The following is a 20,490-nucleotide window of genomic DNA, read 5'->3' as shown; positions in this document are numbered from 1 at the left end:
AGACCGTGAAAATCTCCCAATTCCCACCCTGCCTTCGGCCCCCATCCAGGCCAGCTGGGGGCCAGATCTAGCCATCCAGATTGTTCAGAGCTGGTGGATCACCCAGCTCCCCTCCATGTGGATATTTTCATCAATATCTGTTCGGGGCTTCTTTGGAGAAGCTGAGGGTTGTGTGGGGACGGGACAGACAGCATCCGCGTCTCCTGTGTGTGATCTCGGGCCTCACCATGCACGCCCTGCTTAGCCCTTCAGCTCACCAGACTCACCTGCTGAGAAAAATGTCTTGTGTTCCTTGGGGAGGCGTCTCACCCTCCAACCCAAGAAGCACACAGGGCGAGGGAATTCAGTTCATTCATAGCTGAAAAGCACTTACTGAGCCATCTAATTTAGGCCGATGCCAGGCACTGGGGATTTCGCTGGGGACAAGCTAGACACTGGGTCTGCCCGTGAAGATCTCACCTGAAGGAGGCAGATGAGTAAGAATGTTCCAGGTGGTAGCTGTGGCTGGGAAGAAGATAACCAGGGAGAAAGGATGGGAGAAAGGCTGAGGGGCTACTGGAAACAGGGGAGTCGGGGAAGGCCACTCTGAGCACGTGATGCTGGAGATGAGGCCGGAAGAATGAGCGAGCCAGCGTGGCAAGAAGAGGGGAGCAGCGCTCCCGGTAGAGGAATCGACAGGTGGAGAGGCTCTGAGGAGGGAAGGAGCTTAGAGTCCATGAGAGGAACCGGGCTGGTGGTCGCCGTGGATGAACATGATGAGGAGGCAGGACTGGCCTGCAGAGTCTTCCTTTTAAACAGCTCCCTCTGGCTGCTGTGTGGAGAACTGACTGGGGGGAGGAGGGGGCCATTGGCCTCCGTCCGGCTCCACCAGGCCTCATCTGGGGCATCTCAGGGCTCGGGGAGGGCAGGAGTCTGGCTCTCCCTAACCTTCCCAAGCTCCTAGGTCCAGAACGTCTCCCAGTCCATGGAGGTCCTTGAGTTGCGGACGTACCGCGACCTCCAGTACGTGCGCAGCATGGAGACTCTCATGCGAAGCCTGGACGCACGACTCCGGGCAGCTGACGGGTCCCTCTCAACCAAGAGCTTCCAGGTGGGTCCTTCTGGGTCGGGTCAGAGGCCACGGGAAGAATTGGGATCGGTCTCCCTTAGTTCTGAGAGTGGGGTCATGTCTGGGAAGGACCAAGGGTAGGCTGGGCTCCAGGGTCTACTGTGGACCAAATGTCAAGGGCCAGGTGTGCATCAGAGCTAGGGGGGTCAAGTTATGGGTCAAAGGTCAGGGGTTAGGATCAGTGAGGGTTCCCTCTCGGTGGGCAGGAGCTGAAGGACAGGATGTCGGAGCTGTTGCCCTTGAGCTCAGTCCTGGAGCAGTACAAGGCGGACACACGCACCATCGTGCGCCTGCGGGAGGAGGTGAGGAACCTCTCCAGCAGCCTTGCGGCCATCCAGGAGGAGATGGGCGCCTACGGCTACGAGGACCTTCAGCAGCGGGTGATGGCCCTGGAGGCCCGGCTCCATGCCTGCGCCCAGAAGCTGGGTATGCCTTGACCCTTGACTTTGACCCCCGACCTCCATGCTTATCCCTAATACCACCGGCCCAAAAGCCGGACATAGTTTTGACCTCTAGTGTACAAACTTTGACCTTTGACTTCTCTACCCAAGGCCTAAAATAGACCCCAAACTGGAAATGGCCCTGACCCTTGACGCCCAGTCCCTTTACCTGCAACCTAACTCCATCTTGGGACCAGGTTTCTGGATCCCCACCCCTCACCCTGGTCCCAGCTCTTCCCAGTTGGATCATATCACACCATCCTTGCCCTGTTCCTCTCAGGCTCCTTCCATCCTCTACCCTCATCTACCCTGTTCCTGCCTCCCAGGTTGTGGGAAGCTGACTGGGGTCAGTAACCCCATCACCATTCGGGCCATGGGGTCCCGCTTTGGCTCCTGGATGACCGACACGATGGCCCCCAGTGCGGACAGCCGGGTGAGTGACTGTGCCCACCCCGAGGGTCAGAGCCTGGGGGAGACAACCTGTGGCTGTCCACAGGTGCCCAGCAATTCACACCAATGCCTCTTTTGTAGCCTGAAGTGTCCTAGGATCTCCAGGGCCCTTGGCCCTCCCCTCTACTGTCTAGCAACCACCAGGTGAGGGAGGACCTCCCAGCCCTGAGAATAACCAAGTCTGTTGACCTTCAGACTTCCAGTGGTCTCTGTGGTCACGAATGCCCATCACCTCTGACCCAAAGGAGCCACCCACTAACTGCCCAGTGACTATCCTAGTGACTGATACCGGTCACCAGGCTGTCACTGAGTGTCACAGACTAGAGTTAGTCAATAGCCAGTGTCTCACTAGGATCACTGGCCTCCCGGGGATTATGGTTCAAGTGGTGAAGAGCTTGGGTTTGGGAATCAGACTTGGTTGCATCCTGCTGCCCCCGAATTCTTAGCTAGAGAACCTTGGGCAGGTTCCTTAGTGCCTCTGAGCCTCAATTTCCTTACCTTCAAAATGGTCGCAATTGTGTTGGTATGGAAGTTTTTAAAATGCTTGGCCCGATCATCGGTGCTCATGGGGGCACTCATCCCCACTAACTGACATGGCGACCATAGGTGGCGATGGGAGAGAAGACGCTGCTGGCAGGCCAGGTCATCCTGTGGCTACAGGGCTGAATTCAAGTGACCTCGTCAGCCCAGGCCTGTCCAGTGGCCACTAACCATCCCGTCTCCAATGAGTGGTGAATTCCTGGGTCCCACGAGTCACCAGGGACTGCGACTTCCTCTGATCCTTGGGTAACAAGTGGGTTTTCACACCAGTGGTGTTTCCTGATCAAATGATGTCATTACTGGGACTATGACCGGTCATGAATAGCCACTGGGCATCCCACGACTGACTCATGACCACTTAGTGACTGCGGATCCCTGATGACCCCGGGTGATGCCCGTGTGGTTGCTGGGGCCTTTGGGTGGCTGGGTCGGGGGGTGCGGCTGGGCAGCGACGAGTGGCTTTCTTGTAGGTCTGGTACATGGATGGCTATTACAAGGGCCGGCGGGTCCTGGAGTTCCGCACCCTGGGGGACTTCATCAAAGGCCAGAACTTTATCCAGCACCTGCTGCCACAGCCGTGGGCAGGCACCGGCCACGTGGTGTACAACGGCTCCCTCTTCTACAACAAGTACCAGAGCAACGTGGTGGTGAAGTACCATTTTCGCTCGCGCTCCGTGCTGGTGCAGCGGAGCCTCCCGGGGGCCGGCTACAACAACACCTTCCCCTACTCCTGGGGCGGCTTCTCGGACATGGACTTCATGGTGGACGAGAGCGGGCTCTGGGCCGTGTACACCACCAACCAGAACGCGGGCAACATCGTGGTCAGCCGGCTGGACCCGCACACCCTCGAGGTCGTGCGCTCCTGGGACACCGGCTACCCGAAGCGCAGCGCCGGGGAGGCCTTCATGATCTGCGGCGTGCTCTACGTCACCAACTCCCACCTGGCCGGGGCCAAGGTCTACTTCGCCTACTTCACCAACACGTCCAGTTACGAGTACACGGACGTGCCCTTCCACAACCAGTACTCCCACATCTCCATGCTGGATTACAACCCCCGGGAGCGGGCCCTCTACACCTGGAACAACGGCCACCAGGTGCTCTACAACGTCACCCTCTTCCATGTCATCAGCACCGCGGGGGACCCCTAGCGGCTGCGGGAGCTCTGGCTGCCCACGCCGGGGCGCTGGGGGTCCCTCTAGCTTTCTGTCTCTGTCGGGCCCTCTCTCTCTCCTCTCCCGTCCATTTTTTCCCCTCTCCCTCCCTTTTTGCCGGGCTTTCCTTCTCTGCCCCTGTATTTCTACTAGTGCATTCTCTCTGTGTCTTTTCTCCTCTGTTGGTCTCTGATTTTGATACTTCACTCTTTCTGCCTTTTTATTGATGTCCCTCCGTCTCTTTCTTTTCATGGATCTGACTCTCCAGTTCTTTCGCTGTCTGCGGCTCTGTCTCCCTCTCTTCCTTCCTTCCCCTCCTTCCTTGCTTCCCACCCATCCCCCCAAGGCCCTCCCTCCAAGCCCCCTCCTCCCCTTCAAGGAGTTGAGTGCATGAATGTTTCTTTTTTTATTTACACTTTCTTTCCAGGTTGCTGGAATAAACGGGACCTTTGACATTTGATGCTTTGGTTGCTCTGTTGTGTCCCAGTGGGGCAGAGGAGGCAAGGTGGAGGCTAAGTGGGAGTCTGGGGACCCAGCTGGGCCCCTGGGTCCCAGGCCGCGGGCTGTGGGCACCTGAGCAGACAAGCCCAGCCTGGGGGCCAGCTGGGCGGCATGGCAGGGTGAGCCCTTCGGGAAGACAGGTGAGGAGACCCAAGCCAAAGTTGTTTTGCCCGAAAACAGTTTGTTTGGCGGCAGTTTGATCCAAACAACCGAGGATTCTATCACAACGAGGAAAACGGGCCTCAGATGAATATTCTCCATCACTGGTTTTTCACTCATTGATCAGGCTGGTGCGTCCCTGAAACATCTGGCGAGTTTTTAATTTTTTGTTTAAACAATTTGGCTGCTTCTAAGAATTTGGGTGTGAGAGAGTAGGGCGGTAGATTTTTTCCTTTTCCCTTTTTGCTTTGTAATTTCAAAATCATTTTTTTTTAAAGATTTTATTCATTTATTTGACAGAGAGAGATCACAAGTAGGCAGAGACGCAGGCAGAGAGAGAGGCAGAGAGAGAGGAGGAAGCAGGCTCCCCGCGGAGCAGAGAGCCCGATGCGGGGCTCGATCCCAGGACCCTGAGATCATGACCTGAGCCGAAGGCAGCGGCTTAATCCACTGAGCCACCCAGGCCCCTCAAAATCATTTTTAAACGAGTCACCTCTGTTTTAAGGTCACTACCAAAAAAGGTAGAAACAGCTGGAAGGGGGCACTGGGGGCCTTCGGCGGAACCCACACTCACCCCAACGCCTGGAGCCCATTCGCTGAAAGGGGCTTGGGCAGAGATGGGCCCCAACATGAAGGCCAGAGCTCCTGGAGGGGAAGAACCGGCCAAGCTAGGAAGTATGTGAGGAAGGAGGCAGGAAGGAATGTGAGGGAGCGGGGAGGAGGTTGGAGAAGCCTTGGTGACCTGACTGGGGTGGGGAATGGGGGGCGGTGCAGAAGGGGGAGAACTAATGGCCTTATTTTAGCCAGACCCTGGTGGCCAAGGTGAGACTGCCAGAGTGGGGAGAGTCACCTCCGGGGGCAAGAGTGGTAGTGCTGACCGCCAGCCCCCCGTCACCCCCCCACCCCATTCACCCCACTCCGTCTGGAGTGGAATATGATGTTAAGAGCCCCAGGGGCCTCGATCCCACACTGCTGAGACCACGGAGGAAGCCAGACCAGCTCTTCTGGGAGCTACGACCCCCCCCCATCTCTAATTAATGGCTTCTCTGATTAAATCATCTCAGCTCCGTGCTGGCATCTCCGGGAACCTGGGACACGGGGCCATACTGCAAATGAAACCAATGAATAATAAATGTGACTGCCTAATGCACTCATTTAAAACCAATTTTTAAAGAAATCTTCAAGAAAAGCAATTAATTTCCATTTAAATTAACAAGTTTGACGTTGAAAAAGAACTGATTCCCAGATAAGCCCATTGAGGCACTCTGTACCTGCTTTAAGAAAAAAAAAAAAAAGGCAGAGAGTTGGAGGCCACTTAGGACCTCTGCAGCCCGCCCTCCTATCTGTGCTTATTTGCAGGCAAATCCCCCAAATGAGCACGGTGCGGGTGGAGAGTAGTTCACTGGTCTCTCCTACTCCCAAAGTAGGGTCAAGGGACCAAGGGCTGCTGAGTTCCACTGTCTCTGTCCTTTCAAAACACTCCCAGCCCAGCCCTGGAGACGCACACAGAACCCAGGGCTGGCTGTGGATGTCCGTGTCACCTCCGCACGCCGGCCCCCCGGCAGATGCCAAGCGCTTGGCATCAGAACCGCCCTCTCCCTCTCTCACACACACAGGCAGGCCCTGTGCCCCTTAGGCTTTTGCGTTTGCGGCTTTCCTTCCAAGCAGGGATGAGCTGGAGGGAACTGTCCATCCCCGACCCAGGCCGGGATCCCTGTGTGCCTTAGGCTGCCGGCTGCTGCCCCTGACGGGCTCCCTCGTGGACGTGTGCCCGGCTACGGTGGGGAAGTGTCACAGCCCATCCCGTGGCAGTGCCTGGGTTACCCCAAGTTGAGGTGACCCATCTCAGCAATGCCGCATGGCCGTGAAAGCCTGAGCTGGTGCCCTTCGCAGGACGTTGGAAACGGTCCCCACCCCCGGGGCATTTTGTGCTGGGGAATGCCAGACCAAGGGGACAGGAGGGAAGACTGCACCACTGTCCCCATCCAGAAGGCCTGGGATTTACGACCCCACCTCCAGGCAGGAGACAGGTGGGGGGGGGCGTGGAGCAGGTGAGGGAAGCCGCAGCTACTTAACCATGAGTCACGCTTACTCTGCGCGCACTCGGGGGCACGTCTACCGACCAGTGGCATTCTTTCGTGTTTGGGTTTGGCAGCTGCACAGCAAGACAAAGGAGGAGGTCCGTGGATGGAGGTGGTCACCGGGACTCCCTAGTGCCACACAGGACACACACCTAGGGATAACGAGTCACATGGCCACAGGCAAGCTTGGGTGCGGGTGGAGATGTGCGCGCGAGCGTGCTCACGCGCACGTGCACACACACACACACGCCTGGATGCCCAAAGTGACAGAGAATGCCACAAAGACCATTTCCCTGCCAGCCTCACACAGGAAAACATACAACGCTCCCCAGCAGCGTCTCAGTCCCCCTGTCCACCCCCTTTGTTTCTGCTCCATCCCAGAGGCTCCAGGGGTCAGGAGGAGTGTGATCACACTCCGATCCCCCAGAATTGTTGGTGCAAACTGGGGGAGTGCTGCTGGCCCCCCCAGGTGACGGGGGATGCTGTCTGGAGGTGCAGTCAGCCCGCAGCTCCCCCTCCAGCCTGCCAGAGTGGAGAAGCAGCCCATTAAACCTTCCTAATGACATACACTCTGGCAGGCAGCAAGCAGACAGCGATTGCTCTAGAAACCAGCCAGATGGGAGCTGGCCCAGGTGACTGTTATGAGACAGCCCTAGAGGCCTCCCTTGGGGTGGGGCTGGGCAGGGCTTCTTTTGTTCACGTCCCAAGCCCCGCTGGCCTGCATGCCCCCGCCCGCAATCTGGGCTGGTTCCCATTAAATGAGGGGGGGCAGACTGGGCTAAGCCCATAAACCTCTTGATCGAACTGGGGCCCTAGCCCAGGCCCTGGCACAGAGGTAGCTGTGAGGAGGGGACAGAAAGCAGGTGGGGCACACCCACAGGCCAGCTGGGAGTAGCCCCCCTCCCTTCCTGGCTGGTCCCCTGTTGCTAAGGTCAACAGCACCTGAGAAGGAGGCAGGACCCAGGAACAACCTGCCAGAAACATTTGTGGTAACAGGAAAGCAGGCCTCAGGGAGCTGGGTGTCCTTTGTTCTAGTCGGGAGTGGCTTGTGGGTGTGTGTGCGCTCGCAGAGGACACCCAGGGCCAGGGGGGCTGCAGTCTGTCTCGCCAAGGATCCCCTGCAGATCCCCAGCTCCACCCTGACCCGCTGAATCCAGAGATGTGAGGTGAGGTCAAGGCACTGCCCCTGCATTCTAGAACATTCTTAAACACCCAAGTTTGAGGACCACAGACACTGGCGTCCCACTTCCTGGCTGGGACCCCCCACCTCCACCCCGGGCCCAGGATGGAGGGAGGCTTCTCAGGGACGAAATGCAGCCTGGACACTTGGACGCTAGGGACGGTGGAAGATGATGGCTCCTGACAGCGCCCCCTCACTTCAGCAGGGCGGCAACGAGACACAGGACAGCACAGTAGTGGTTCCAAGTTTAATCGAGGGTGCGGAGGGGGCTGCACTGCCCCCCCAGTGAGGGCCCCGAGGTGGTAGGCAGCCTGGGCCCCACGTGGAGCATTTGCTTTTTGCAGCTGAACAGAGGAATATAGCATAACCAGAAACAAGGCCGTCCTGCCCCCGTCCCGGACCTGGGTGGCGAGGAGGGACACAGGGGGCAGCTCAGCTGACGAGGCCTTCTCTTTGGGACAGGTCATCCCCACCCCTTCAGTCGGGGAGCCTCCCCACCCACCTGCCCTTCTGAAGTCAATTCCTAAAGGGGAGAGGAGTCGGGCAGGGACAGCCCCAGCTGGGGGCAGAGGGGGACCCCCAAGGGCGAAGCGCTCCCCTCAGCCATTCTGGGAACAATAAATACTGTGACGTCAGCAGGGAGGGGCACCCGCTGGCCAGCTGACAGCAGGGAGCAGAGTCTGTGGGCCCAGCCCCCCACCGTCCCGCCCCACCCGCCCCTGCAGGCCAGGCCTAAGCCACCCACAGCCCTCACTCCGTGCGTAGGATGATATGGATGCCGGAATCCGTGAACACGGGGCCGCTCATCTCCCCCGTCCGCAGCGCAAAGGAGGCATCTTCGAATGGCTTCTGCATCTGACCTGGAGAGGCGGCAGGGGTGGCGTGTGGGGGTCAAGGCTCGGCCACAGGCCGAGCCTGGGTGGGGTGGGCAGATGGGGCTCCCACCTGCGCTGAGTCCCACGCTCATTTGTCATGCGGTTTATGGCCCTGTCAGCGGGCGGCAGAGCCATTAAGGCAGCCCCAGGAAGCCCAGGGACAGCATGAGGGATGGCAGGCAGAGCGGCTGCTGCTGCTGCGCACTCGGGAGGCACATTTCAGTGATGAACTCGCCTCCCAAGGCCCCCGGTGGCAGCCCCTGCCGCATCATCCGTCCCGCCTGCCTCCTGGGGCGGTCAGGCAGCTGACAGCCCCTTGCCAGCTCTCCCCACACTCCTCACCCCCTCCTGGGACCCTCCCTGGTGCTCTGCAGACCCCAGGATGGAGGCGGCGGCGGGAGGGAAAGGAGGAGGAGGTGGCCTGATCCGCTCCTGTTCCTCCCTTCCCACTGATGGAGCCAGAGAGGCCTATACTCAGGGCTGCTGATCTGAACTCTCCTCTCCTCCCCACTCCTGAGGGTGGTGTTGGGAGGGGCATTCCTGGGGACAGGCCCCAGGGCTCTCAGAGGACCCAGCCTTATACCCCTCAACCAGAGGAGGGGCAAATGGCAGCCAGTACCTACTTTGCTGGGTCTGTGCTGGGAACAACTGCACAGAGAAAGCCCCAGACCCACTCCCCACCGCAGGAGGGAAGGACACCAGGCAGAAGGCTCTGCAGCACGCCCCCTCCCCTTGCCGCCCCGCCTCCTCCCAAAACAGGGCCAGTCCCTCTGAAGCTTGCAGGACTGTGCTGCCACCTGGTGGACCCTGAACGCCTGTGTAGCCAGGGCTGTCCCTCTCAACCACCCCCCCCCCCCCCCCCACCCCCGGCCTGGCTGGGGACCCCCACTGCCAGGACAGAGGCTCCGCTAGGGCTAGGTAGGGCCCGCTCCTCGCGCACCTCTGCTGAAGGCACCCAGGTCTCCCCTGGCCTTGGCCGAGCTGCAGTCGCTGAACTGTGAGGCCAGAGATTCAAAGTCTTCCTCTCCTGACTTGATCTTCTGGATGTAGCCTGTGGACACACATGACACGGGGACATACGGGGAGACCTGGCATCAAAGGCAGGCAGGACGGGGTGCAGGGCTCCAGGTGCAGGACGGCTCTTCACTTGGAAGGAAGGCATGCAACCCTGCCCTACTCTGCACACGGGCATGTGTGAACACTCGCCTTACACACGTCCACAAATGCCGCCCCCCCCGCCCGACGTGTGCGTACACCTGACCCCGCGGTGGCCTCAGTGCTGGTCTCACCCGTTCCTCCAGCCCCGCTCCCTTTGTCACCCCTGCCGCTCCCCACCAACATAACATAAACATGGCATGACCTCTTCCCACCTCCCCCACCCGACACATATTTTTGGGGAAAAAATCTACTTCCAGGCCCTGCTGGGGAGAAGAGCAGAAGGCAGGGAAGACACTGAAGAGGGATGCTGGGACCCAGGGCCCCCACCAAGATCCCCGGGGCGGTGATGGGGAAATTTTCTAGAGGCTTCTAGGAGAAAAGCGGGAGGCTGGGGCACCAGGCCAGCTCTGCCAGGGGGGTCGGCTGAATTCTCAGCCCTTGGGCCTCAGTTGTCCAACGTTATCGAAACTGGGAGGAAGGCCCAGGCTGCTTCCTGGGGTGTCGTGAAGACACCAAAAGGCAGCCTAGGTAGGACACCTGTCACTCCCATGGGCCGTGGACCCTGAGGCAGCTGACAGAGTTGTTCTCCCAGCTGCCCGAAAAGGCTCTTTTCTCTCTGTTGGCATCACACTGGCTTCACCCTTTGAGTGGCACAAACTGCCCTGCTGGGGACCGATTCTCCCTGGGGGGCGAGGGAGGTCAGGGATAGCACGTGGCGAGCAAAGCGTGCAGGAGGACTGTGTGTGCCTGGTGTAGAAGAGCCCCCACTCGCTCTGGAGTTCAGGCAGGAGCCCTTGGAGCCAGAACCCACCCTTTCCTCCCCTAAGTACTCCCCGTCCTGCTCCAACCAGCTGCCCAGCACAGAAATACCATGCTCACTGGTCTTGTCCCTGTGCCCACCGGTGCAGCCACTGGGTGGGCTCCCGGGACACCCAGCTCCCGACCACCAGAATGGCCCCTCACCCCGAGCTGGTCCCACATGGTTTCCCAGGCAGCTACTTTCCCGGGACATTCTGCACACCCACCCAGCCACACTGAACATGAGGTTCTTTCTGTCACACCTGCCGGTGGGCTTCTCAACACCTCCGCGACACTTCCGTCCGTTGCTCCTGTCCGAGCACCACGGGGACACTGGCTAGTCCACCTGGTGCTCTAAGGCCCAGACACCCAGTCAGGTCATCTGCCGGACGCTGAGCTAGTGCAAACCTTGCAAGGACCACAATCGAAACAGCAAACCAGGATGACAACCCTGCACGACACGGCAGCGACCAGCGTCCTGGTGTCTGATCTGCTTGGTTGCTTCCACGGTTGGCCCCATCACCCCCGCGTTGCCCAGGTTCCCGTCACTTCTGTCCTGTCCTGACCATCCCTTTGCCTCTGAACCATTAGTCACTTGCCAGCAGACCACAGGGACACTCAGCACAGCGCCTGGCACGAAGACCTTGACAGATGTCACTCGCTGTCATAGTTCTCCCTTCCACACATCTCAGTGGGAAGGTTCCCCCTGCATCTCTGTGATGTGCCCATCCCGGGGCCCCCTCGCCTGTAAGGCTCAGTCTGGTCTGGTCGTCAGTGTGATGGGCTGCTTGGCCAGAAAGGCTCGCCAGCACGACACAAGCCCCGCCCTCTGTGGGCAGCGGTGGCGTCTGCCTGTCATGCCCCGCTGGGGCTGCTTGGCGGCCCCCCTGTGCCAGCTGCACCCACCCGTGATCCACCCTGAGGCAGACGTCATTAAGACACCCCCCCAACTCCGCTCCTTGGACTTCTGGCTGTCTCTCCGCCTCACCTAAGAAACCTCGAGATTCTTCCTCCTCTCCCTTCTGTCTGGACCTCGATTCGCGGGCTGGAGAGTCCTGAGCACCTAGGGTTCCCCTCGGTCCCGGTTCACCGTCCCTGTCCACGCATGCCCAGCACTGGCAGGCCCCGCCCCCGCCCCACCAGGCCAGGCTCCAGGAGCTGGGACAGAGGGGCAGCAGGGACCCTGACTAGATGGCCTGGCCAAGGTACACAGATATCCGCCTAAAAATCAAATAAAAGCCAAGCATTTGTCCGCCATTGTTCACAGCACCCAAATCTTCCTCTGACCAGCCAACTCTGGGGAAACTTTCTGCTTGGATAGGAGCCTAAGTGATTAAAAACAAAACACCCCACTCCTTTCTGATCTCTCCTTTCTAGAAGCTGAATTTCAGCAGTCTGGCCACAAGCCAAGATGCGAGGGGACCTTCACACCCCTGTGCATCCCCTTGGCTCAGGATTACCGCATCCTGTGGGGACGTCTCTCCCAGTCCCGCCCTGCCCCCACCACCTTGAGGCCACTGCTTAATGGTCTCTTCCCGCAGGAAGCTCATGTGTTGTCCTCTGGCCTCAGCTGGGAGCCTTTCCCCAGACTTTGCTGTGTGAGGTGCCTCCCTGCACTTGCCGGTGTCCCGTCTGTGTGTCTGTCACCGCCTCGCGCTGGGAGGGCAGGGCCGGCTGGCCTTGTTCATGGCTGTGTTCCCAGCACCCGGCTCCATGCACAGAACAGGTGCTCGCTAATGCCGAAGGAATCCATCAATAAAGGAGACAGAAACAGGGCACGGGGAAGGAGGGAGAGGGATCCACCCCTCCGCTCTTTAGGCAGGAACGCTGGAACCTCATGTTTTTTCCTCCGTGCCCCTCAGATCAGAAAGCTAAAGAGGGGGAGAAAAGGGAAGCACCTACCAGACACTCCGCCCCCACAACACCCTGGCCTGCCTGCTTCCCTCACCAAGACAGCACCCATCCAATGGGGCTCCGGATGAGAGAGGCAGACCCAGGGGCGGCCTCTCAAGGAGCTCCCAGTCTGAAGCAGGGAACTCCCACCTGCTTCGGGGAGCTCAGGAGACCCTGAAACTGGCTGAATGACAAAAGGGCACCTGTGGTCAGATCACAGGCTGGCCTGCTCAGTGCGTCTCTGAGGCCGAGGAGGGCAAACTCCGGACCCCCGCTGCCGCCTTCAGACCTCAGCTCTACCCCTCCTGAGCTCCGTGACCCTGGTGGCTGACTGCCTCTCGGAGGCTTACTTGCCTGGCCTGTAAAATGGGCTAATGATAGCAGCTCCCACCTTGGAAGGCTCCCAGGAGGGGTAGCTCCTGCTGGCACAGAGCAAGCTCCTGAGAGTTACCAGCTGTCCGTCCCTACGTTACGGACTGAACTGTGTCCCCCTAAATTCATACTTTGAAGCCTCAATCCCCAATGTGCCTGTTTTTGGAGACGGGCCTTCACACAAGTGATCACGGTTAATGAGGTCATAAGGGAGGCCTCTGATCCCATAGGATTAGTGTCTTTACAAGAAGAGATCCTAGAGAGCTCCGTGTCTCATTCCCCATGTGCACACACCAAGGAAAGGCCAGACGAGCACACAGAGAGAAGGCAGCGGTCCACAAGCTAGAAAGAGCGTCTTTACCAGAACTTTCATCTCAGACTTCCAGCCCCAGAACTGTGGCAAATAGATACCCAGCCCGTGGTATTCTGTATAGAACCCCGAGCACCACAATTATTTAGGGGAAAGTGAGTAAACAAAGGGGGTGGTCTCTGACTCTTTTTTTAAAGGAAGGGAGGGGCAGAGCGAGAGGGAGAGAGAATCCAGGCTCCATGCCCAGGGCAGAGCCCAATGTGGGGTCGATATCACAACTCTGAGATCACGACGTGAGCCGAAATCAAGAGTTGGGTGCTTAACCGACTGGGTCACCCAGGCGCCCCTAAAAAGATTTAGAGACAAACTAGGGAAGGGGCCTAGACAAAGAAAAAGGTGACAGGATTAAATCTGCTGTCCTAGAACACCCAAGATCCAGGGGGAGGGGCCCACAGAGACCAGAGACCCAGCCTGAAGCCAGCAGTCTGGAAGGGACTCACAGACCTTCGGTGGGGACACTAGGCCAAAAGTGCTCACTGACCCTCAGGCCCTGGGTATGAGTATGTCTGAGAGGACTGCTGCCTCCCTGGGACCCTCAAGTCCTGGGCATGGTTGTGTACTGAGGAGCTGCTCCTTGCCCTGGGGCCTCCCTGGGACCCTCAGGCCCTGAGCACATGCGGGTGGAGGGATGGGGAGCAGGTGGAGAGGGCTTCTCCACAGCCAGGCCTCCTTAGGCAAGGACACTGGCAATAACAGGCAGCTGGTCCTCGGATCCCTGACAGGGCCTGGCCACAGCCCAGCAGCTGCAGAGGAAAAGGAACCTCAGCAGAAAACGCAGACGCGCTGGCTCTTACCGCAGGCAGCCTGTCCCCTCGGGGCAGTGGGGAGAACTGGACCTAAATGGGTACTGATGAGATTCGAGCCCCAAGCCTGATCTTTTGACTACCCAGAACAAGTCCAGGACAGAAGGAACATCCTCTTTCACGGAAGAGAAAATCGGGCCTGGACGCCCCACGCTTGCCGACCCAGCACACGAGGGTCTGGTTATGAGACACACCATGGCCTGGGCTGTCTCACTGAGGCCACCTAATGACCCTGAGGGGGCCCGCCCCAGCCCCACCTCAAGACACTGAGTAAAAAGGCCAAGGTCACTGGATGGTCTACATGTGGAGCCCACCAGGCTGCCCAGAGCTCTTTCAGGGAAGCAGCAGACGCAACTGTCCTGACCTTGGCCACCAACCACACACGCCTGAATGCCTGGGGTCCCCATGCAGACACCAAGAGGCTGGCACTGAGCCCACTGCTCCGCTGGCCGGCCCCTGATCTCACGGCCATCCTGCCCCTGTGATGATGCAGCCAAGGCTCTGAGACACTCGCCCAAGGCCACACGCTGGAGCCTGGCACAGGCTCCAGCGTGTGTGACTGCAGGATGAGTCCCACGAGTTCGGACCTCACCCCGCCCCGCCCAGCTAACCCGCTACCCAGTCCTGATTCTGCCTCTAGACCTCTCTGGAGTCTGCTCCCCTCACCCCTCTCTGGCCCCTCCGGCAGCACTGCCTGTAGCCGCCCGTCCTCTCACAGCCCTCCCCAGGCCATCTGGACGGTCCGTGCGTCCAGCCACTGCTAACACACCCGAGTCTGCACTGACTTAGGTTAGGCCCCGGCACCTGGGGCTCCCGGGAGCACCTCCCTGATCCTTATTCTCCAAGACCCAAGCTGACCTCGGCACCTGCCACAGCACCAGCCCAGCAAGAGCACACCCCGTCCATCCTGAAGACGGGGAGGCACTCTCACCCCGCTCCCAGGCAGTCCCCGTGGCCTGACAGCCATGCTCAGATCTCCCCGTGCCCTCTGGCCTCAGCCTCCAGACATCTCCTGCCAGGACTGTCCCAAAGGTCTCCATCTCTGGCCTGGCGGCTCTGTTGAACCTAGACTCTCTCCCAGTCGCCCCCCAACGGCTCTTCCTTGGACCTCTCAGACTTAATGAGTCCCTCTCCAGACTGCGCCTTTCCTAAGTCCCCTCCAGCAGCGGCGGCACCTCTTACCACTCAGTCTCCAAATGCCTCTTGCCTTTTGCCCATTCTTGTGGGTCCCAAAGCCTCAGAACAGGGACCACTTGAGCTGGAAAGACCCAAGTCACCGTGTGATTCTCTGGGCTTTCCCCGCTCACTTCCTCCTCTTCCCCTGGGGCAGCCAGACCTCCCTCATTGCTCACTGCTAGACCCACCCGGCCTGGGCTCTTGGCCTTCCAGCGTCCCTGGCCCTTCATACTCCGGCCACACAGCTCTTTCCTGAGAGCAAAGTGCTGCAAGGGCTGTCCCCCCATCATATGTGGCCATGCCTCCTGCTGTCTCCCAAACCCTTCACCTCACTCAGGGGTCCCCTGAACCCTGCTAGGACGTGCCCTTGAAGGCTCTCATCCCCTCGCAGTCCCCTGCACGGGCTTCCTGAGTCCTGGCTGCGGCCTGGCCCCAGGCCTTTACTTGTGCCACTTTCTCCGCTAGGAATCCTTCTCGCTTCCTGCTGGTTCCTGAAACAAGGCCGTGAGCAGTGATGGTAGGCCAGGCTGTGTGTAGAGCGGTGGGACTACGGAGGCAAGAGAGCCAGTCCCTGTCCTCCCGGAACTCATGAGTGAGCTCTTGAAACTGCCTTCCAGAGTCTGTATGTGAACTCTGTTCCTCTTTATAACAGCGAGGTGTGAGGCTCGCAGGGGCCAGACACTGTGCAGGGGTTGGGGGGGGGGGGGGCTGTGGGTGGGTGTAAGTAATATCCTGGAGGCCAAATCCTGGACCAAGTGATAACTGGACCAGTAGAACAACAGTCAGTATTGACCGAGTGTGCACTTTGCTAGGCTTGTGCTCCTAACAACAATCATCATGACCGCTAGCAATTAGAGAACGTTTACTAGACACCAGAACTGTTATTCACGCTCTGCCCTGGGTCAGTCTTCACCACTACCCTGTGCGGTGTGGGTCCTGTTATCAAAACACAACTTTTGCGGCGCCTGGGTGGCTCAGTGGGTTAAGCCTCTGCCTTTGGCTCGGGTCATGATCTCAGGGTTCTGGGATCAAGCCTTGCATGGGGCTCTCTGTTCAGCAGGAAGCCTACTTCCTCCTCTCTCTCTGACTGCCTCTCTGCCTACTTGTGACCTCTCTCTGTCAAATAAATAAATAAAAGCTTTAATAAAAAACAAAACAATAACAAAACAAAACAAAAAAACCCACAACTTTTACAAGTTAAAAGACAAGTTCAGAGACGGTAAGTAACTTGCTCAAGGTCACACAGCCAGGGCTGGGCAGAGCCAGAAGGGCACTTCGCCTGGCTGGGTCGGGGTGAGGCACTGGGTCATATGGGGTAAAAACAGCCCAGGAGAGGGGCGCCTGGGTGGCTCAGTGGGTTAAGCCTCTGCCTTCACCTAAGGTCATGATCCCAGGGTCCTGGGATCGAGCCCCGCATCTGGCTCTCTGCTCAGCAAGGAGCCTGCTTCCTCCTCTCTCTCTGCCTATTTGTGATCATTGTCTGTCAAATAAAGAAAATCTTAAAAAAAAAAAAAAAAAAAAAAAAGAGCCGCCCAGGAGAGGTCTGGGGGTCTGTGGTAGCAGAGCCTGAATGGGGACACCACACGAGATCCAGACCAGCCCTGTCCCACAGAACTTCCTCTAAGGATGGAAGTGTTTTAGATCTGCACGAAGATGGCAGTCGCTTGCCCCATGTGGCTACTGAGCACTGCAAGTACGGCCAGTGTGAGGAACCCATCTGTTTTAATTAATTTAAATGGAAACAGCTCCATGAAGGTAGTGGTGGCCATGCTAGGCAGCTCTATACCAAGGTTCTGCAACTGACAGCCATAATGAACTAAATGCTGCTGTTTTGATAAAGTTTTATTGACACACCTGCTTGTGTACATATTATCTCAGGCTGCTATCAGTAACAAAGCACACCTGTACAGCCTGCAAAATCTAACATATTTACCGTCTGACCTTCTTAAAGAAAAGGTATGTGTACTCACCACTGCTCTAGACTCTGGAGGAAACACAGAGCAGAGACAGGAACAGCCTCCTTTGTCAGGGCAAAAGTAATTCACCGACTCTGCTAGCAAGTTCTACGTTGCTACTTTTCCAACCTCGCTCCCGACCCACCCACCTATGTGTCCCAGAACCCTGCTCGATGACATTACCATCAACCAACAGCTCCCACTGACTGAGGGCCACTGGGACCAAACACTCTCACCTGGGCCTCAGGGGCAGGTATGTGAAAATGCCCATTTTACAGAGGTGAAAACTGAGTCTTAAGGAGGTTACACAAGTCCCCCAAGGTCCTGGAGCTTAGAGAGTATAGCTACTACCTGAACCCAGGTCTACCAGCCCCCAAGGCTGGGTCCTCCCCGTCTAACCCGGCTCACCCTCAGATGTCAGACAGAAAAAAAACAGGAGAGGCAGCTGTGTGACCCAGGCTCATGTCATGTTCAGGCACTTCCGTGTCAGTCAGTGCGGACGGCTGAGTTGGCTGGGGTGCAGGGTCTGGTGTGATTTCTACGCTCCCCCCACCCACAACTTCCCCCCAACCTGTTTCCAGCCCTGCTCACCATTAATCAGCTCCAGGGCCTCCTCCTTGGTCCTGGTGATCTTCTCCTGCCGCCAGGACGAGGGCCGCCGTGACTGGCTGTGCTTGACAAGCAGGTGTGAGCAGCGGACCCTGGTGGGCTCCCCCTGTCCATTTTTGCTGCCACCGCTGCTGTTGCCACTCGGCCGCTCCCACTGGCTGGCGTTAGTGATGTGATTGAAGTAGTACACCCGGCCTGGAGAAGGGGGGAGGCAGGGATTCAGCGGGGACCTGCTCAGAGGACACCGCCCCGAGGCCAAGATAAGGTGCTGGCCAACGGGATGCCTTCGTTCAACAAATCCAGTGGCCACCACGTGCCACAGGCCCTTAGGGAGCTCACGTGCTTAGTGTTGGGGACAGACAGGCAGCGGACAAGCAAATAAGACAACGTAGTAATTCCGTTATTGGTGCTTTCGAGGAGGAAAATAACCCTGAGTGACAGGAGAGAGAAAGCCGGGTGGGGGGCCAGGCAGGGAGTGGTGTGGAGCGCCTCCCCAGCAGCCGGGCTGCCTGTTCAAATCCGGCCCTGCCGCCTCTGTCACTCACTGTGTGAGCTACCCTTTCTGGGCCTCGATTTTGTCACCCGTAAAATGCAGATCGTAACAGTCCCTGTCTGTAGGATCGTTCTAAGGGTGGAGAGAGTTCACAGCTCTCACCACACTTAACGGTAGTGCCTAGGACCCAGTAGGAGTATGACAACTACCTCTCATTCTACAGACGGAGACGACAGAAAGGAGGCCTCACCTTCCTTATCTTTGGTAATGTTTCCCGAGGGTACACTCTGCTCCACACACACGTGGCTGGAGGCAGGAATTACTGCCAGGTTGTCAAACACAAAGCTCTGTTCTTAGCCCACACCCAGGGCCCAGCACTCCTGGGGGCTGGACGTTACCCAGGGCCTGAGCAGCAGGAAGGAGTGAAGGCTGCAAGAAGACTGAAGTAGGACCCAACAGAGCCCAGGCATCGTTCCAGGGGCTGAGATTTTGCCTGGGTTGCATGGATGACTTGCACCCAGCACCGTGAAGAGCTGACTGTCACTGCTGAGGAAAATCACTAGGGTGGAATCAAGCAGAAATGGCAGGAGGGGGCCCAGAACCGGGCATGAGATTCGTGCTGCAGACTGCGGCCACAGAGCAGAGCTGGAGCACGCTGGGGGAGAGCTGAGCCAGGGACTGACCTTAAAACCTTAGCAATAGCCTCTACCTCCCGGAACCCTGGTTTTCTCATCTGAAAAGTGGGGGTGAAGTGACAGAATTAAGGACATAACTTCCCAGCGTTAATGTGGAGAATAGTGATGTTATCCGGGAAGTGCTCACCAGAGGGCCTGGCACTCAATTAACAGAAATCACTGTGACTGCGATTTTTATGGGTTATGGAGGCAGTGCGGTGAGATGCTGGGCCCTCCTCACTAGTCTGCCATGACAAAGGGCAGGGGGCTCTGCAGCCAGACTTCTAATCCAGCCCCCGCCCCTGGAATGAATGACCTTGGGTGAGTTCCTTAAAGTTTTCCGACTTCAGTCTCCCCACCTGCAAAATGGGGGTAATAACTACCTACCTCCCAGAGTCGTGGTCATTCAGAGAGAAGACACTTAAAACACACTTGGCACAATGCTGGGCGGTGAGATGAACGTGCCCTATTACTGATATTATTATCGAGGATAAGCCTTAAATCGGGGTTCCAGCACAGGGTCCATCCTCAGGCAGAAGACCACCGGGCCAGATACGGCCAACTCAGCACGAGATGGGGTGGAGATGGCAGGCGGGTTAGCAAGAGCAGGCTGCGGGCCCGAGGCCGGGTAACACCCTGGGGGCCACGCCCTGAGCATGGGGTTGGGGTGTCTTTCCCCGGGGGTGCCCCCGGGCCCAGCGGAGTGCAGACATGTTCCCCGGGGACGTCAGGTGCATCAGGCCAGAAGGTGTCAGCCGGATCCTTAGGGCCACAGCCATCACCCGGGGGAGTGCATTGGGATCACCGGCCCTTCACCGCCCCCCCACCGCCCCCGGCAGCGCGCTGGGTCTCTCCGGCTCCGCCCCTTGCCTCAGTTTCCTCCGGCATCCCCGCTCCTGAGGTTCGCAGCCCTCACGGGACGGGCCCGGGCCGTTACCCTGGGAAGACGCGGAGGAGCCACGACCCCACGGGAATCGGGCGGCGGCGCCGCGCCCGAGGGGCGAGCTCGAGCCCTGCTTCCGCGGGCCCGCGCGGCCCCGCCCCAGCCCCGACCCCCGCGGCACCTGAGCTGCGGCTCATGCGCTTCTCCCAGCCGGGCGGCAGCTTCTCCTCGTCCGCCATCTTCCCTCCTGCCGCAGCGCCCGCTCCGCCTCCACCGCACCGCCTATGCCGCCCGCGCCCGCCCACCGCCGCCGCTGATTGGCTCGGTACGCCTCGCGCCGGGGCCTGGCGACGATGCTCATTGGGCACCCAAACAGTTATGAGAGGCTTTCAGGCTTTCTATTGGGTAACAGCGAGACTGGGCGGATCCTCCCCGCAGTTTACCTGGGGCCCGCCCCCGTACGGCCTCACCCGGATCCCGCCTCCTTCCCCGCTCGGCCTCTAACTGGTAGGGAAGGGACTGGAGCACGTCCTTCTCGACATCCTTTGGCGAGCTTCAAAGAAGTCCGGACCCCTCCTTTGCGTCCTTCGCCGCAGGCCCCATCCGATTGGCTACTGCGGCAGTAATTCCCGCCTTCTGAAACCGTTCCCAGCGGCCCGCACCCCCATGCGGAAGTGTCTGGGTGGTTTGGAGGTGAAGGCAGCCCACGAGGTACTTGAAAGAGGCGGTGCTGCCTTAGCTGTTGCCGTAGCAACGTGGTTGCCTTGGTGATGAGCAGCGAAGAACCCAGAGCCTAAATTTGGCTCCTCCATCCTCCCTCT

General features: G+C 58.7%; 2 protein-coding genes across 3 annotated transcripts in view; one reads left to right on the top strand and one right to left on the bottom strand.

Moving 5' to 3' along the window:
- OLFM2 (olfactomedin 2) overlaps nucleotides 1-4,149 on the top strand; it is a 60,331-nt gene extending 56,182 nt beyond the window's left edge. For both annotated transcript variants that reach the window (XM_045989709.1, XM_045989708.1), the window contains exons 3-6: nucleotides 944-1,090; nucleotides 1,315-1,534; nucleotides 1,875-1,981; nucleotides 3,009-4,149. In XM_045989709.1, coding sequence (XP_045845665.1) covers nucleotides 944-1,090; nucleotides 1,315-1,534; nucleotides 1,875-1,981; nucleotides 3,009-3,686 — 1,152 coding nt within the window. In that variant the 3' untranslated portion in view covers nucleotides 3,687-4,149. The remainder of the gene's footprint in view (nucleotides 1-943; nucleotides 1,091-1,314; nucleotides 1,535-1,874; nucleotides 1,982-3,008) is intronic.
- A 3,694-nt stretch (nucleotides 4,150-7,843) lies between these two features.
- PIN1 (peptidylprolyl cis/trans isomerase, NIMA-interacting 1) lies at nucleotides 7,844-19,968 on the bottom strand. Its single transcript, XM_045991000.1, has 4 exons — nucleotides 19,851-19,968; nucleotides 17,602-17,814; nucleotides 9,426-9,536; nucleotides 7,844-8,470 (listed from the first exon to the last, which is right to left on the bottom strand). The coding sequence occupies exons 1-4, from the start codon at nucleotides 19,906-19,908 to the stop codon at nucleotides 8,361-8,363; spliced, it is 492 nt and encodes a 163-aa protein (XP_045846956.1). The 5' UTR covers nucleotides 19,909-19,968; the 3' UTR covers nucleotides 7,844-8,360.
- Between the last annotated feature and the right edge of the window lie 522 nt (nucleotides 19,969-20,490).

The sequence above is a fragment of the Meles meles genome, chromosome 20 (genome assembly GCF_922984935.1).
Source record: "Meles meles chromosome 20, mMelMel3.1 paternal haplotype, whole genome shotgun sequence".
Lineage (NCBI taxonomy): Eukaryota > Metazoa > Chordata > Mammalia > Carnivora > Mustelidae > Meles > Meles meles.
Note: the sequence above shows the minus strand (reverse complement) of the source record. Positions and strands in the feature narration are given on the sequence as shown.